This window comes from Gavia stellata, unplaced genomic scaffold (assembly GCF_030936135.1).
Source record: "Gavia stellata isolate bGavSte3 unplaced genomic scaffold, bGavSte3.hap2 HAP2_SCAFFOLD_42, whole genome shotgun sequence".
NCBI classification, from domain to species: domain Eukaryota; kingdom Metazoa; phylum Chordata; class Aves; order Gaviiformes; family Gaviidae; genus Gavia; species Gavia stellata.
Window position 1 is genome coordinate 2,110,926 of NW_026776913.1, and position 18,180 is coordinate 2,129,105.

General features: G+C 52.1%; 1 protein-coding gene across 1 annotated transcript; it reads left to right on the plus strand.

The window, feature by feature from the left end:
* Positions 1-12,490: 12,490 nt before the first annotated feature.
* LOC132321493 (olfactory receptor 14J1-like) lies at positions 12,491-13,426 on the plus strand. The gene has a single exon (XM_059834986.1). The coding sequence runs from the start codon at positions 12,491-12,493 to the stop codon at positions 13,424-13,426; it is 936 nt and encodes a 311-aa protein (XP_059690969.1).
* Positions 13,427-18,180: the final 4,754 nt, after the last annotated feature.

Here is an 18,180-nt window from a genome sequence, read left to right on the forward strand (position 1 = left end):
TGCCCGCTTGCCATGAGCTCCCTCCATCCCAGGAGCCCGGCCCAGCTCAGCAGCAGAGGAGCAGCCCAAGGCGGCACTTTCTCTGCCCCTCGGGGCTCCCCCCAGGGGTCCCTGGGGCTCCAGGGGAACCTGCTGTGAAACAGGCTGGAGCAATCACTGAGGTTCCCTCCCGCAGCTGGGGAGAGACACTTCTTCCCAGCACTGTCATTTCCCTGCTGAGAGACAGACTCACGCCTAAATATCAACTTTTCTTGGCCCATCTTTAGACAGGACAGCCAGACAGGGACAGGCAGGGATCTCCTTTACCCCTGCTGAGGGAAGGGATGCAGCTGAGCCCGACAAGGCATCTCATCCTGGGTTTGGAGTGCTGGGGCTGGAAGGGCACTCAGCTCCCTCCCATGCACACCACAGACCCACAGCAGGTGGGATTCCTCCTGCCCCCCTTCAGGTGGACACACAATAGGCACCTGCATGTGAGCTCCTGCTCTCAGCTCCCATGGTAATTAATGGAGCTGGAGGCCAGGAGTGAGCTGTTCAGATGCAGTTGTCTGGTGACATCTGAGGTGCCAGAGGTGGTCAAAGATATGTGCCGGTAATAGAGACAGATTGAAGATACGTGCAGGCTGATGTAGAGACAGGCCAACATCTGGGGCATCTTCTTGGAGGCTCTTGGGAATTTCCTTTGGCCAACTGAAAGGACAGCTGCTGCCCAAATTAAGGGCAACTGAACCTGTCCCTACTCGTTATGTTCAGGTCAGCCTATAGAGATATTCATAGGATGGAATGGAGTCGTATGCCATAGGGAGAGCTCCATCTCTTTCTTCCTCTCCTCCAGGTGTTGGTTTTACTAGATCTTCACTGACTGTATTGGCAGGTGTCTCGTGTTCATCCCCACATTGTGGTACAGAATTCAAGGCAGCTGCTCAATGTAATGGTCAAATCCAGGCCCACAGAGCTACATGAGATGCGAGGGCTGGCAAGAAAATCACAGGACCAACAGGAAAGCAATTCCCATTCAGGGTGGGTGCGTGACAATACACCCCAGGTGGCATCGCAGAGAATGCGATTTGGTGCCTGTGTGCCATTTACTGTTGCCATCACTCAGAGGCATCAGTCATCAGATATCATCAGAGAGGCAAAGTCTGTCCCTTCTCTGCCCAATAGCTGCAGGCATTGCGTGAACACAAAGCATCACACACGGATCTTTACTCACTCCCTTGATGATACAGTCCGTGAACAGAACAATCCTTTTCTCACTGTGCCTGCACACTTCTTGTCTTCATGGACCGCATCCTCCAAGCACAGCAATGGTCCATATCAAAACTCAATTGACACTCAACAGGGAATTCAAGGGCACTAAGATGACCTGTTGCTGCTTCAGGAAGAGTTAAGGAAGAGACAGAGAGACTGTGGAACCACTGCTAAGTTTAGTAAGAGTCGGTGTAGATAGATCTGAGATGCTCTGTGTCCCCTTTGCCTCAGTTTCCACCAGCAAGGTCTCCCAGGCCTTTGTGCTTTGAGGCAGGGCTCTGGAGGAGAACAACCAGCTGTGAATGGGGATGAAGCCAGGGGTTACCTGAGCAAACTGCACACCTACCAGTCCATTGGAGTGTGCTGGAGAGCTCTTCACCAGTAGATCCATTATGATCCCAGTAAGGAAGGTACTTAAAATGCAGTTAGGTCGAGGATTATAAGGAGAGAATAGTATAGGTAATCTTTTACCCAGTTAGGTGGTGGGATGCCTAGGTGGTGTAGCATCAGATGGGACTCCCAGCATGTGCAGCACGCCATGCAGACCCCATCCAGAGAAGACAGTCTCCCGTTTTGGTCCTTCAAACTCTTACCGTATTCCCTTACGAGGAAACTACTCTATTCCTCTTCTCCACAGTCAGTCAGAAATGATGTTCTCATGAGACCTTCCTGCTGCATTGTCAGACAGAGACAAGGCCATGCAGGTGCCATGATGGCCGGTACCGAGTGGGAGCTGCTCGATGCACAATGGTCTTCTGGTCAGGATCAGTGATCAGGTTTGCCTGTGAGAAGTCTGCGCTCCACCCCGGTGCCACGGCTGAGGTGCTGCAGCCCAAATGTGCATGGCCAGGAGGAGCTGGAGCACAGGCAGGAGGAGCTGAAGCCCCAGGACTTGCCACTCTACTGTGATGGTTTGGGATTAAATGAGAAGTGGTGGCACAGCTTGCTGAGCTGGGGTGCTGCAGTGGAGGGATACAGGCTCTGATGGAGAAGGTGACAGATGGACGAGAATCGGGGGGAAGCACCCTGTGTGAAGGAGCAGCTAGGATATATGGAGCTCCTCTATGAGATGGGCAACAGGTTGGGACAGTTTCTGTGAGTGAGGATGAGAAGAGAAGTCATTAAGGGTGACATGGTATCGGCACTCATAGCCTACTTTGTCAGGGAGAGGAAACAGCAGAAGTCGTCTCTCAGCAAGCCGAGGAAGTGTCCAGGTTAAGGAGCAGGTTCCTGTGGGGGACTGTAAGTGCCCTGGCATTCCCTGGCCAGGCAAAGCGACAGGATGGCGGCAGCCTGGAGGCTCCTGGGACAAGTTCCTAACAGAGCTGCCAGGTGGGCCAACAAGGGGGATGCTCACCTGGAGCCAGTAGTGGCAAACAAGGAAATAGTGGGGTCCCAGGTGTCAAAGGAAGGCCAGCAGCAGAGCACAGGCTGATGGACTCCAGAGGAGAAGACTTTGATGTATGGGGAGACTGATCCAGGTGGTGCCGTGGGAAGCAGCTCTGAAGGGGGAAGGAGCTCAGGAAATGTGATAGGCCTTGCAGGACAGCCTCTTCCGAGCACAAGAAGGATCTCTCTGAATACCTATGGAAAAGAAACATTCATCTGTTGGCCAACATTGCTATGACGGCCAACAGCATCCTGGTTTGTATCAGAAACAGTGTGGCCGGCAGGACTAGGGAAGTGATTGTCCCCCTGTAGAGAGGTGGGTGGGGGTCTCTTCTCCCAAGTGACAAGTGATAGGAGAAGAGGAAACAGCCACAAGTTGTGCCAGGGGAAGTTTAGACTGAATATTAGGAATAATTTCTTCACTGAAAAGGTTGTCAGACAGTGGAACAGGCTGCCATGGGACGTGGTTGAGTCACCATCGCTGGAGGTTTTTAAAAGACCTGTGGATGAGGCGCTGAGGGACATGGTTTAGTGGTGGACTTAACAGGGTTAAGTTTATGGTTGGACTTGATGATCTTAAACGTCGTTTCCAACCTAAACCATTCTATGAATCAATGATTCTATGATCCTTGTACAGAGTCCGCACATAACTGCCATGCATCGATGCCACCATTACAGAAATGTAGACAAGGCATTTGACCAGGTTGTTGAACCCTGGAATCGGTATGCCATGCCTCCTGTGCTTGCCGCAAGCACCTAAGCTTTTTTGCAGAGAAGTGTGAGTCCTCTTTAGGTGTCCTGCCTGTCTCCCGCCCCATGCTGTGCTTTAGGCTGTGAAGAGAATCAAAACCAACTTTATGACTAGGTTAGCTTAATTTTACATGCTGAAATGCAGGGCAGATGAAGGGAGCTCTGAGATTCCAGGCTCTCTGCCGCCCAGTTAGGGCTTCAGAGAATGGAAATGCAGGAAATCTTCTTGTGCCAGTGTACACCACATCATAATTTTGCCTTCCTTTATACCTTTTAACTGACCTGGGATCTGCCCATTGGCTGCCTTTGGTTAAAAAAGAAATTATTCTTCTCTTCCACCTCCCCCTTCTCAAAAAAGCAGAGAAAAAAGATATGGAGCATGGATTACTTAAAGGCAATACAGTAATCTTTAAATTATAAGAGAGAGGAAAGATAGTACAACGAATCCCAAAACATCCTTGCGAGCTTCCTTATTTTCACTTGTCTCCAAAGCTCAGCTTGCTTAGGTCATGAAAGGACTACCTCAAATCTCTGCAGCCCAAATCCCTCCAAAGTCCTCTTAGCAAAGGTCTTTTAGCCGAGGACACTTCTGCCTGTCACTTCAGCACACTGTCCAATCTCTCTTTTTCAGTTCGATGACGTCAAGGTACTCCATTGCAACGCCTTCCCTACAAAAGTCTTCTCTCCATGCTGATCCCACTTGCATCATGCCATGTTATGTACGGCTCCATCCTCCGCTTGCAGAGCTCCATTGGATGGGCAGTTTTCCATTTCTTTCATGCCCATTCACCTTCACAACATTTTCTCTTGCATGCATACCACATATTGTCTGAAGCAGCACATTTACCCCCCACAGCTTCATTCATTTCCCACTGCAGGCTGAGATATTTCTCCTCTTGGAGCAGACATTGTGCAAAACTGCTCCATATATGGAAACCCACTTCAATGCTGCATATTCATTTGGGCTAAAAAAAAGATAATGAAAATATCCCGAGCTAGTTTCTCAAAGACACATTTTCAAAGCAGCAAAGCAGATTCAATACATAAATGCTGAGAGCCAAGTTACAAAGAGAGGGGGAAAAATAGGTGAAGACTCACAAATTTGTCCAGACTCACAAATTCTCTGTCAGTCAAGAGCAAGTCCCACAGTCTGGGGGACGTTTTCATGAATTGACCCTCTGGGAAGTTTTGTTTCTTGGGCCTCTTGGCTCGAGCCTGTGGCATTGACATTTCCAGGAAGAGGAAAAGTTCTGGTTCAGCTATCAAACTTTTGCCCTTCCTGCCTGGAGATCCAGGAGAGTTGTGTCACACAACACCCAGTGTCATAGTGAAGACGGAGGCAGTGTGAATTGTAGTGGTTTGGACTCCAACGGAAACACAAATCCTGAGCTGTGAGGACCGCATTGGCTGCAGTTAGACAGAAGTTCCCTGACACGGCTGTGAGTTCCGACCTAGTTGGCAGAGTTTTTCACAGCCCTCACTGAGAAGGGCAGGGTGTCAAGGAGAGGAGAACTCATTTCCATTTCCCAAATCCCAGGGCAGTGCCCAAACCATCCTTCCCTTGCCCTCTGGCATCCCATTGCTTGAGATGCTAATCTGCTGGGGCTTCTCTCAGAAAACCTTCAATAATCCTTCAGGTGCTTGTGTGATTTCCCTAAGAGTATCAGTATCGAAAAAAGAAGAAAAAAACAAAACCAAATCGCCAGCATTAATCTGCCTTAATATAATTATCTGCAGCATAGCAGTTTGCATCTCTGATGGCCACTCTGGGCAACGCCAGTTAAATCACTATTTGCACTGTTGGCCATTATACCTCATCCTCAAGGACAAATCTAAAGCAGTTCAGAGGAAAGGTGCCCTTGAAAAGTCATCTTTTGTGTCCCCCAGGAGGCACGAGCACTGCTCATTCCCCACTCCAGAGTGGGGTAGAGGCTGGATGCCCTTCTCAGGACAGACTCCTTGCCAGGAAGCCACAGGCATGGGGGGAGCTCACCTGGTTCTTACTGGCACTTCACTCGCATCCCTTTTGGTGTATATCCTCCTTCTCTGTGTCTACTCTTCCCACACACAGGAATGACAGAAAAAGAAACATTTCATATAAACTTGTCATAAAGTCCTTGTTAGAGACAAGAAGTCCCCCCATGAAATCTGGAGGGAGCCCGGAAGATTGCCTTAAGCACCAAGAAGAGCCAAGAAGCTCAAGGCCTCTTCTGAAGTGCAGCAAATTCTTGCAACCAAGATCTGAGCCTGGAAGTGGGAAGGAATTTCTGTCTGTGGGTGGAGGAGGAACAAGTGTGTTGTGGGAGTATGTCAGGGGGGAAGGCCCTTGCGCAAATCAGAGATGATGGAGACATTCCCACCTTGTGCGCTTGCCTCAGCCTAGGAAATGGGGAGAGCCTGCTGCTGGGGGTGTGTGTGCTCAGTCATGCCCCATGAGCTGACCTTGCTCTCTTTTGCAAGGAAGAAGAAAACAGGAGGACTCGGTTTGCAGTATCTAAGTCAGACAGTGGGACACAAATAAGTAATTACATTGTTGGAGGGGAGTCAGAATATGAGAAGGAAAGAAGGGGGAAGTAATGATTTCTGTGTTAAAAGATGGGGAAACTGAGACCCAACTTGTGCATCTTTCCTCTGCGCAAGGATCTACTTTTTTTTTTTTTAGAGGAGCTGACTCTATCAGAGTAGCTTTCACAGTTGTCCTCTGCTAGGAACCCCAGAGAACAAGAGGGATTGGATTCACCGAGTTGGATTTAGACATGTCCAGTGGAAGGGCTTGATTCAGCTTCCCACTTCTCCCTGCCAATAGGGAGATGCCGGGAGGAATCCCAGACATGCAGGAATGCCACGCCTCAGCCTGGCTGGGTGACAGAAGAGAAAACAGCATGCTTAGAGTCAGTTTCCTCCCACTCCTGGGCAGGTGTGGCATTTCAACAGCTCCCACTTGCAGGATCACAACTGGCTTTACTTTAAAGAAGGAAGAAAGCCAGGCAAGTTTTTTACACTCTTCAAGACCAGACCTATATTTCTTTATGACACAAATTCCCTTCTCCCGCTTCTCATTCCACAACCAGTCCCAAGATTCTGCACTTCTAAAGATATACCTGGTACACAAAAGAGGCACTTACAAATGGTCCCCACTTGATCAAATGAGATCCACCACCTGTTTATTCCTGGTGGATCACAACATGTATGAGCTCTCAATGCAGGCCACAGTTTTTCTGAGTGCATTCCCAAGAGCCCCCTTGACCTCCCTGTTCCGCAGGCTGTAGAGGAGTGGATTGACCAGGGGCGTGAGGATGGTGTAGAAAAAGGAGAGGACTTCATGGAGCTGCCTCAGGGAGGCTGTCCTGGTGTCATATAGACAAGGACGAGGGTGTCATAGAAAACAGTCACCACGATGAGGTGAGAGGAGCGGGTGGAGAAGGCCTTCTGCCTCCCCATGGTGGTTGGGATCCTCAGGACTGCAGCTCTGATGCAGATGTAGGATACAAGTGTGAGTCCAAATGGGAAGGCTCCACACACATGGGTGTGTCCCAGTGGGTGGCTCCCCAATTTGGCACAAGTCCCTGATGATTCCCTGTCTCAAACTTCCTATCTTTACCGTGAGTTGGAGATGGCCGAGGCAGTCATCTAGACAGTCCAGAGAGCTCCTGGAATGGAGGAGCCCTTTTACTCAGTCATTCACCCCACCTACACTGGGCTGCGTTGTTCCTGAAGGTGCTTCCATGGGGAAGGTGCCTCAGATTCACTGCTCGCTCTAAATCACATCCCATGTAGATGGCTGAGAGACAACTGTGAGAGAGCTGAGGGATTGAGATGGATCCCTAAGATACGCGCAAGATGGAGAAAGAGACAGCGAGAGATTAAGAGAGTTGAGAACATAAGGGACATGTCTTGGCACCCTGGCCCCATACACTCTGCCCCAACCTCTGCCTGTCCACTGAGGTGTGTGAGTGCCCATTAGCTTATGCCCCACAGCTCTGACTGCACTGACCACCACGCTGCCTGTATCTGGGTTCAGCAGTGTCAAGGACACACAGAGGGTATCTAAGGAAAGAGGAGCTGGAATGAGAAGACAGGCAGGACAGGACTGTACCCCGACACATGGTCTCACTTCATAGCTGCCACTGTGCCAAGAGCCACTGGCACTAAATGGCAACACTGTGACAGGGATTAGAGAAGAGGAGAGGTTTCCTTTTAATTTTGGAGAGACTTTAAGGTACAGTTGTAACCCTCATGTCTTCAAAGGATGGCTCTGCTGAGCAAGAGTCCCTCCCTTCTGCAAATGACCACGCGTTGCCCGGTATGTGGCTCAGGGCACTTGGCATTACCTATGGGAAAACTAAGCTGCCAAGTCGATGCTAAGTACAGTTCTCCTGAAGACCACTGTAGGAGGAGATGATATCACCCTCTAGAGTGCTGATCTTCCCTGCTATCAAAAGAGGACAGAGAATGAACTCATCTTTTTAGACATTAAAGTTATAGAAGTCTATGTCTGAACAAGCTAATTCCTCTGAATGTGCTGGATTAGCTGAAGTATTGGCTCAGGGAGCATTGTGTCAAGGACTGGACATTTATTTCACCAAATGTGTTGTGGAGGCAGGTGCACTGTTACTCAAACCTACATTCCTGACCAATGTTCTAGATTGTGGACCAAATTAGAAGAGAGGTCATTCTCAACAGTTAAACTGGACTGAATTTCAGGCATGTTTTTGTTCTGACCAGGACGTTAACGGAGATGTATTTTCCACTTGGTCGAAAAATTAAGCTGTTATTGTTCTCTTCATTGTGTTCCACCTATTTCCTGTCATTTCCTAAAGACTAAGAGGTTCAGCAAAGATCTGCCACCAAAATAATCAGGAAACCAGATTTAGAAGGAAGGCGCAGTTGCATGAGAACCGGACGAGGGCGAAGCTTGTTGAGAATTGGGTGTGCCATGGAGGGATGAAGTCCTCTGCTTGTTGCTCTCTGTCTTGGTTTCCACGCTTAGAAAATGCCACTGTGGTATTCACCAGGGTTTGTAAAGTGCTTGTAGGTCATTTGAAAGGCACTGCTATGCAGGGTTGTCTTATGATGACGTGTTGCAGAAGAGAGTCTGGTGTGATATTCGATTAAGGAGATCTTACACTGCTAAGAAAGAGAGGTCTCATTTCTGCAGATGCATCATAACCATGTGTTTGCCCTCCCCACCCCTCTCCCCTTTCAAAATCCACTTACAACACCTCTCCTCAGGTGGAAAAGCAGTTTCTGAAGATTATCCCACTTCTTTTGAAACCTGCCTTGAGAGCATCTTTCATCAGCTGGTTCCTGAGGCTGAAAACAAAGGGACTCATCAAAGGAGTTGGCACTGTGTTGAGAAGGGCCACTGCCTTGTTTCAGGAAATGTGGTGACTTGAAGGCTGGACATACATGAAGATGCAGCCCAGAAGGGAATAGAAGTAGCACTGAGTTAAGCAGCCTGGGCAGGATATGGCTTTGCTGGCCATGCACAAGTTTCCTACGGCTTTGGGTATGATGGATATGGTGATGAAAACCTCCAAACAGGAGAGGTTACAGAGGGAAAAGTACGTGGGACTGTGGAGGTCTCCTTCAGACAGAATGAGGGAATGATCAGCAGGTTTGTCCCTAAGATCACCAGGTACGAAGCCAGGAGAGCTATTGCCATGAGGGACTCCTGATGGTGGAGGGAGGGGAAGCCCAAGAGAAGGAACTCTGTGACAGTCGTATGGTTCAACGTCTCTGCATCCGAGCTGCAGTGGTGGGGGGTATGTGGAGAATAACCCCATACATTAGGACAGGCTGGGACGTGAGCAGCTGAGGAGAAGGACCGGGGCACTACGAGGGATACCCTACAACCAGTAGCGTATGGTCCCTATGAACAAGGGCAGCTGCACGTGGGGCTGTGTTAGGAGGACTGTGGGCCACCCAGACAACTTGAGTGATCATCCCCCTTGACTCAGCACTGGTGTGGCTCCACACACATGGGTGTGTCCCAGTGGGTGGCTCCCCAATTTGGAGAAGTCAGGAGGAACTAGAGAGTGTCAAGTGCAGGTCTGCCAAGATGGGGTTCGGGACCAGGTACACATGACATGTGTGGGGCAGCTGAGGGACCTGGGCAGCATTGACCCAGTGGCAGAGAGGCTCAGAGCAGTATAGGATTAGCCTGAGACTGCTGGAAAGGTGGTTTCAGGGATGATGGAATCTTTTTTTCGTAGTGGGAAATGGCATGAGAAAGAACTTAAAGCACAAAGTGCAGCTAGAGAGGTCCAGACTGGACACAAGGAAAGAGAAATGTCACTCGAAGGGCGGTGCTGTGGTGTAAGAAGTCACCCAGAGGGAGACTGGAACAACCCAAGGCTTTGTGTTGCAAGGGACAACGAGGAAGGATGGAGAGATATCAGTAAAGGAAGATGCTCAGGTGAGAGCCAGGTGGGGTAGCAGGGTGGATGTCTACAGCCTGCAGAGAAGAGGTGCAGGTGTGGGAGACCGTAGGACAGCCAATGGTGGAGATGAGAGAGGGACGAAGAAAGTCAGAAAAGCCCCCAAGAGAGATCAGCTCTTTCCCTCCTCGGCTGTGGCTGTTGTCTCTGCCACTGACACCCATGAGGAAGCACCTTGTCCTTACAGCACTCGGGGCTCATTGCCTCCCCTTCCCCACCTGGGAGCCTGGGAGGTATCCTACCGTAGTCCTGCCCTGGGCATTGCCCATCCCCACATCACACCGCCCCAGGAAGAGCCCTGAGCAATGTGTGAGGGACCGGATCTCCTTCCCAGGGGCTGGGGGTCAGAGCTTGGCCCTTTGCCTTTAGGTAACACATCCAGGGTTCCTCAGAATCTCTTCCTTCACATTGCCTTTGCCTACCTGTCATCACTGCCTGGAGTTTTCTGCTCTAAGCAGCCCCTGGGGAGGCTTTGTCAGCAATGTCCCTCCGTGGGACCCATTAACACTCCAAGAAACAGTGGAGATTGCATCAGACACTGACTTCTTGAGAGGTTTCTTCAACTTCCTCTCACTATCTGAGGTTCATGGACTGGGCACCAAACCCACCTGAGGGGTCATTAATACACCTGGAGCTGGTCCTCTGCTGCTGAGCTGTGCCGGGCTCCTGGGACAGAGGGAGCTCATGGCAAGCGGGCAGCACTGCCGAGAGACAGCTCTGCCCAGGAGCAGCTCCTCTGCACAGCGCAGCAGGGCTGAGGGCACTGCCTGCAGGGAGTGCAGGGGAGAGGGGAGAGGATCAAGGCAGAGAGAGGTTAAAGGCAGTCTGGGGTGGGAGGACAGAGGTGAGCTCACTGGAGGAGAAATCTTCACAGCCCTTGACACGGTAAGTCTCTGGGTGCAGGGCAATGCAGCTACAGTTCGTGGAGGGCTCTCGTAAAGCTGGCATGGTACCCAGGAATGTCACTCCTGTATAGAGGAGCAGGAGGTGCCCCAGAAGAGGGCTTCCCTGCTGCACCATCAGAGGGACAGGGCATGAGGGCTGCCTTCTGCCAGGGACGGCTGCAGGGTGTGAAGGTGGGTGTGCAGCCAGGGGTGCCCAGGGCTGTCCTTCCGAGCAGGGTCCCTGCACCCCCGGGGCTGGGTGCTGGGGCAGGGACTCTGCCGCCTGCCAGGGTCAGCACTCAGCCTGCCCGGGGAGCTCCCCACGGCGCTGTGGGGAGAAGCTGGGGGTGGAAGGAGAGACCAGTGCAATGGCAGGGTGCTTCTGCTGTTGAGAGGGTGCTGTGTGGGTCAGGGCTGCCCTCAGCTCCACATCACTGCAGGATCTTCCCAGGAGACTTTTCAGGAAGCACAGCAAGGCAGGGGCTGCCTGAAAGGGAAGGATCCTGGTCTTTCACTCTTCTCCTCTGGGTTGTCTGGGTGGGTGATTGCACGTAGAAATTAATCTCTCATTTCTGGAGGAGGCACTGAAATTCCAAGTCTGTTCCTCTTACAGGTGAATAAAGCGGGGAGTATTGGAAATCACCATGCCGTGGTCACAGACAGCATCAGTGTCACTTTTCCAGCCTCGCCAGGGCTGGTCTGATGTTCCCCTCAGAGCCTGCACACCCAGAGATGCCCCTGGGCAGTGTCCTGCTGCAGGGAGGGCTCTGCAGGGCAGAGCTGAGCAGGCAGCGGGTGGGATGGGCTCTGTGAGCACTGCCAGGGAGGAGACACTGGGGACAGAGAACCAGCTCCTGGTGGGGACAGCTGCAGGCAGCAGAGACAGGGACGGGGTTGGGAGGACACTGCAAACAAGCACAGGGGGAGGGTGCGCTCAGGCAGCTCTCTTTCTGTGTTTCCCTGCAGATGTCTGCTGGGCACTGTCTGCGGGGCAATGAGCTGACTCTCTCTGTAGAACCTCCCATCGGAGGGACCCCCGAGTCTCTGCTTTGCCTGTCCTGCAGGGCTTGCAGGCTGCCCCCCAGAAAGGCGCAGCTCTGCTGTGGGATCCTCGGGAGTGCGGAGCCTTTCCTTGGGGGTCGGCACTCTCCTCGCAGAGTCAGTTGTTTCTCTCTGGGAGGGATCGTGTCCTGCCCTCTCCATCACACCTCCACCTCTGGGCTGGGCTAGAGAAGAGTTTGCAGAGCTGTTCTTTGAAACAGGACTCCTCTGGTCTCATCAGAGTCCAGGTTTAGGGTTTTTTTAAAAGATTAATTTGTGTGTGAAGTCGTCTTCAAGGTGGCAAAATGAAAACACAGGGCAGATGGGAAAAGGACTGATGGACACTGCAGCCCTGTGAAAAAACACAGACAAAGTTATAAGAAAGTCATGCTGAGCCTCTCTTTCACAGCCCACGTCCTTCCCAGCCATGAGTGCAGATATTGAAATTTTCTATGAAAGATGGATTACATCTGACATCCCCTGTGAACATCGGAGATGTCACAAGTCAGCTCCCATGTACCCACTGCAGCAGATCAAAGCTGACTCCTCAGCAGCAGAAGGGCAGAGCTCCTGGTCCTCACAGCACACTCAGCCAGCACAAACTAGAGAAAGGAAATGCATTCCAACTGGGGGGAGTTGCTATGAAAAATGGAGTGGGTTTTCTCAGAGAAATCTGTCCTAATTTTCTCCTGTCTTTTCCTTGTTTGGACAGAGCCCCAGACCAAGAAACAGCAAATGTCCAACAGCAGCTCCATCACCCAGTTCCTCCTCCTGGCATTCGCAGACACGCGTCAGCTGCAGCTCTTGCACTTCTGCCTCTTCCTGGGCATCTACCTGGCTGCCCTCCTGGGCAATGGCCTCATCATCACCGCCATAGTCTGCGACCACCACCTCCACAGCCCCATGTACTTCTTCCTCCTCAACCTCTCCCTCCTCGACCTGGGCTCCATCTCCACCACTGTCCCCAAAGCCATGGCCAATTCCCTCTGGGACACCAGGGCCATCTCCTACTTGGGATGTGCTGCCCAGGTCTTTTTCTTTCTGTTCTTGATTGTAGGGGAGTATTGTCTTCTGACCATCATGGCCTATGACCGCTACATTGCCATCTGCAAACCCCTGCACTACGGGTCCCTCCTGGGCAGCAGAGCTTGTGTCCACATGGCAGCAGCTGCCTGGGGCAGTGGGTTGCTCTACGCTGTGCTGCACACTGCCAATACATTTTCACTACCACTCTGCCAAGGCAATGCTGTGGACCAGTTCTTCTGTGAAATCCCACAGATCCTCAAGCTCTCCTGCTCAGACGCCTACCTCAGGGAAGTTGGGCTTCTTGTGGTTAGTGTTTCTTTTGCTTTTGGGTGCTTTGTTTTCATTGTTCTGTCCTATGTGCAGATCTTGAGGGCCGTGCTGAGGATCCCCTCTGAGCAGGGACGGCACAAAGCCTTTTCCACCTGCCTCCCTCACCTAGCTGTGGTCTCCCTGTTCCTCAGCACTGGCATATTTGCCTACCTGAAGCCCCCCTCCATCTCTTCCCCATCCCTGGACCTGGTGGTAGCAGTTCTGTACTCGGTGGTGCCTCCAGCAGTGAACCCCCTCATCTACAGCATGAGGAACGTGGAGCTGAAGGAGGCCCTAAGGAAACTGATCCAATGGACATTTCTCCATCAACAATAACCTGCCTCCCCTTCTCTGCGGAGTGCCCAGGGATTCTCTTAGCCCAGGATTGTGCTTTTTTCCCCTATGATAATCCTACCTGGCAGTAATTGCTGGGGTTCATACCACTGCTCTTGAGGCTTGGTCCTGTTGTGTCTGACCCTTTCACAAATATGTTGAACGCTGTGTCACGTCTGGCCTCTCTAATAGCATCTCTGAAATAAAAGACAATCTCCTGAGTGCAGTGCCTGACGGCTGAGCTTTCCTTGTAAAGCTCCGGCCAACAACACTCCAAAGGAATTGGACTTTTCAAAGTTTTCTCCTTCTGTTCTCACTGTGTTTGGGGACATAATCTCGAATCACACCTAGGACACTAAGAACTTGTCTGAAAACCACCTTCCTGGTGTCCAGAGGCACTGGAGGTGGTGCGTGAACTCCCAGTCCCCTTCCTCCGGCTGCCAGAGGTATGACAGGGCTGATAGCAGCTGTCAGTGCCTCTGGAAAGGAATGTGGAGGGCTCAGGAGAGGACAGGCACTCTCCATGTGCCCGGAGGTGGGCTGTGAATGGAGACTCAGAAACCCCCTCAGAGGTGCTGGGGAGCAGGGCTGGCAGGGAGCAGAGCGGGGCACTTTTCCATGTCTGCCCATACACCCCAGCCCTGGGGAGGGGCCTTTCTTGCGTGGCCAGCTCCGTCCTCCTGCTGGGCTCAGGGTACTGGGGCATGGCCAGCTCTGCCCAGCCTCTCACCTGGGCCAGACCCCCGGATCCCACAGCAGGGCTGTCTGCTGATGGCCCCATGGGACACGACGGAGGTTGTGCAGGGGCAGGCAGTGGTGGGGGGCTGCACATAGGGGGCTGCTGGGGGAGCAGGCACAGAGGGCTGCTGTGTGGACTGTGTCGGGGGAATGTTTCCCTGTCCTTTGATGCTCTCTGGTCCATGCAGCGCCTGCACTGTGGGGCTCTGGGACCATGTGGGGACCACTCAGCTGCAAAGGTCTCATCTTCTTGTCCCACAGTCCCCAGCTCGGTGTCAGCCGACGGGCACTGCCACAGGGCCTCTGTGCTGGGTGTAGGGTGTCTCCTCGTGCCCTGCTCTGAGCCCATGCAGGCACCCGCAGTGCATGTCTGTGCTTGTAGCTGACCACCATGGCCCGCCTGCATGCTCCCAGGACATCCTGACCAGGCTGTCCTTGGAGATGGGTTGTGGTAGTTGCTGAGGCGAGCAGCTCTGATGCAGGCATGAGCTGCAGAGGAGCACTCTAGCACCGTGTACAGGGGCTTTCCTGAACCAGGGACACCTCAGGGGAGTGGAGAGACCCATCAGGAGCCAGCAGCTAACGTGACAGCGGCCAACGAGACCTGGGTAGGGCCAGGAGCAAAGGTGGCCAAGCCCCCACATGTATAAAATAAAACCCTAGGGAGTGCCACGAGCAGGGCGGACAAATGGGGTGTGGTGCATCAGAAAGGGCATGGCACGGCACTTTGCGGGGCAGTTCACGTGGAAGGGCGTGCAGGAAGGGCGCTGTAACTCCACTGGCTTGACCAGGGAGATATGGTATCTAGCCAGCAGAACGCCATGGCCTCTCTAAACTCTGCATCCACTGTGACTGTCGAGTCTTTGCAGACAGAGCTCCACTGGGAACATGCTGGAAACACACCCTACCTTTCCTGGAACAAGCCTGTCAGGCAGACCGGACACATCATATGGAGGATTCCCTATCCTCTCTCCACCTGGCTGAACGCGGTCACTCAAGGCATAGGGGGAAACGGCAACAGGTTCCTGCCTGGCACAACAGACGCATCTCCTCCATCACTACCCCACCTTCCCAGGTGTCCTTGCACAACAGGTACGAGAATCTGCAAGTGGAACCCAACAATGATGAGGACGATGGTTCATCTAGGTTGGAGGTGTCCCCAAGGTTAAATCAGACTACTCCGTGCGTCAAACCCCCTTCCATAAAGAGAAAAAGATGGGCCACTGTCATAGGAGACTCTCTCCTGAGGGGAACAGAAGGCCCAACAGGCAGACTGGACCCACTTCTTTGGGAAGTCTGCTGCCTCCCTAGGGTCTGCGTTAAAGATATGATGAGAAAAATTCCTACCCTGGTACAGCCCTCACATTATTATCCATTCTTGCTTTTTCATGTCAGCAGCGATGAATCACAGAATCACAGAATCATTAAGGTTGGAAAAGACCTGTAAGATCACCAGGTCCAACCACCACCCCAACACCACCATGCCCACTAAACCATGTCCCGCAGTGCCACGTCCACAGGTTCCTTGAACCCCTCCAGTGCTGGTGACTCCACCACCTCCCTGGGCAGCCTGTTCCAGTAAGTTGCAGTAAGAAGCCCAAGGGCAATCAAGAGAGAAATCAGGGCCTTGGGATGACTGGTTAAGGGATCAGGAGCACAAGTAGTGCTCTCCTCTGTCCTTCCAGTTGCAGGAAATGATGAAGAAAGAAACAGGAAGAGCCAGCGGATCAATACCTGGCTCTGAGCCTGGTGTCACCAGCAGAATTTGGGGATTTTTGATCATGAGTCGATCTACACAACACCAGGCCTGCTGTCAACAGATGGGGTACACCTGTCCCAGAAGAGGAAAAGAATCTTTGCAGAGGAGCTAGCAGGGCTCCTTGAAAGAGCTTTAAATTGGATTTGAAGGGGGAAAGGGATAAAACCAGGCTCACTAGAGACAAACCTGGGGGTGGCACACCAATGTTGGAGGGACGCTGTGCTAGCGAGGTCCTTCAGTCTGCTCCACGATGTGCTGAGTACAATGGAGCACATCTGAAGTGTGTTTATACTAATGCGTGCAGCATGCAGAATAAACAAGAGGAACTAGAAGCTTTGGCCCAGTACAGCCGAGGGTGCCCCCAACCTTCATGTCCCTCACCAGTCACTCTTTGTTTGTCAGTACTAGGTCCAGTAGAACACCTCTCCTTGTTGTCTCCTCCACCAGTTATCATCAATACACTGGGGGAACCTCCCGGACTGTAAATGCCTGGCTGTGAAGCCTTCCCAGCAGGTATCAGGGTGAGTGAAATCCCCCAGGAGAACTGAGACCTGTGATGGTGAGATGACTCTCAGCTCTCTGTAGAAGGCCTCCTCATTTTCCCCACCCTGATCAGGTGGCCTGTAATCAACACCCACAACAGCATCTCTCATGTCAGCCTGCCCCTTAATCCTTACCTACAAGCTCTCAACTCGCTCTTCATCTGCCCCCAGGGAGAGCTCGATACATTCCAGTTGCTCTCTCGCATAAAGAGCAACTCCACCACCTCCCCTTGCTGGCCTATCTTTCCTAAAAAGAACACAGCCATCCATGACAACATTCCAGTCATGTGAGCTATCCCACCATGTCTCAGTCATTGCAATGAGATCATGGCCCTGCGACCGCACACAGATCTCCAATTCTTCCTGTTTATTCCCCGTGCTGCTCATTCTGGGCGTCACCTCAAAGCACCAGGAGGAAAAGAAGGTTATCAGAAGTAGTCAACATGGATTCACCAAGAAAAGTCATGTCTGACCAATCTGATAGCCTCCTACGATGACATGTCTGGATGGATAGATGCGGGGAGGGCAGTGGATGTTGTCTGCCTTGGCTTCAGCAAGGCTTTCGACACCGTCTCCCACATCATCCTCAGAGGCAAGCGTAGGAAGTGTGATGGAATGGACAGTGGGGTGGATTTGGAACTGGCTGATAGATAGAGCTCTGAGGGTTGTGATTAGTGGCCCAGAGTCTAGTTGGAGGTCTGTCACAAGTGGCGTTCCTCAGGGGTCAGTACTGGGTCCAGTCCTGTTCAATATATTCAGCAATGACCTGGATGAAGGGATAGAGTGTGCCCTCAGCAAGTTTGCTGATGACACAAAACTGGGAGCAGTGGTGGATACGGCGGAAGGCTGAGCTGCCATTCAGTTTCACCTGGACAGGCTGGAGAGTTGGGCAGAGAGGAACCTGATGAAATTCAGCAAAGGCAAGTGTAGGGCACTGCACCGGGGGCGGAATAACCCCCTGCATCAGCATAGGTTAGGGGCTGAGCTGCTGGAGAGCAGCTCTGTGGAAAGGGACCTGGGAGTCCTGGGGGACAACAGGATGACCACCAGCCACCAATGTGCCCTTGGGGCCAAGGAGGCCAATGGCATCCTGGGCTGCATCCAGAAGAGTGTGGCTAGGAGGGCGAGGGAGGTTATCCTCCCCCTCTACTCTGCCCTGCTGAGGCCGCATCTGGAGTGCTGTGTCCTGTTCTGGGCTCCCCGGTTCAAGAAGGACAGGGAACTGCTGGAGAGGGTCCAGCAAAGGGCTACGAAGATGATTAGGGGAGTGGAACAGCTTTCTTAGGAGGAAAGGCTGAGGGACTTGGGTCTTTCTAGTCTGGAGAAGAGAAGACTGAGGGGGATCTTATCAATGCTTAGAAATAGTTAAGGGGTGGGTGCCAGGAGGATGGGGCCAGTCTTTTTTCAGTGGTGCCCAGTGACAGGACAAGAGGTAATGGGCACAAACATGGTCATAGGAAGTTCCGTCTACACATGAGGAGGAACTTCTTTCCTTTGAGGGTGTCAGAGCACTGGAACAAGCTGCCCAGAGAGGTTTTGGAGTCTCCTTCTCTGGAGATATTCAAAACTCACGTGGAAGCATTCCTGTGCAATCTGCTGTAGGTGAACCTCCTCTGGTGGGGGGGTTGGACTAGATGATCTCCAGAGGTCCCTTGCAACCCCTCTCATTCTGTGATTCTGTGATTTTCTTGGTGGATCCTTATCCCCTTCTGCAAGAG

Excerpts from the sequence above, each read along its gene's own strand:
- LOC132321493 (XM_059834986.1), top strand. The coding sequence starts at position 12,491 with ATGTCCAACAGCAGCTCCATCACCCAGTTCCTCCTCCTGGCATTCGCA.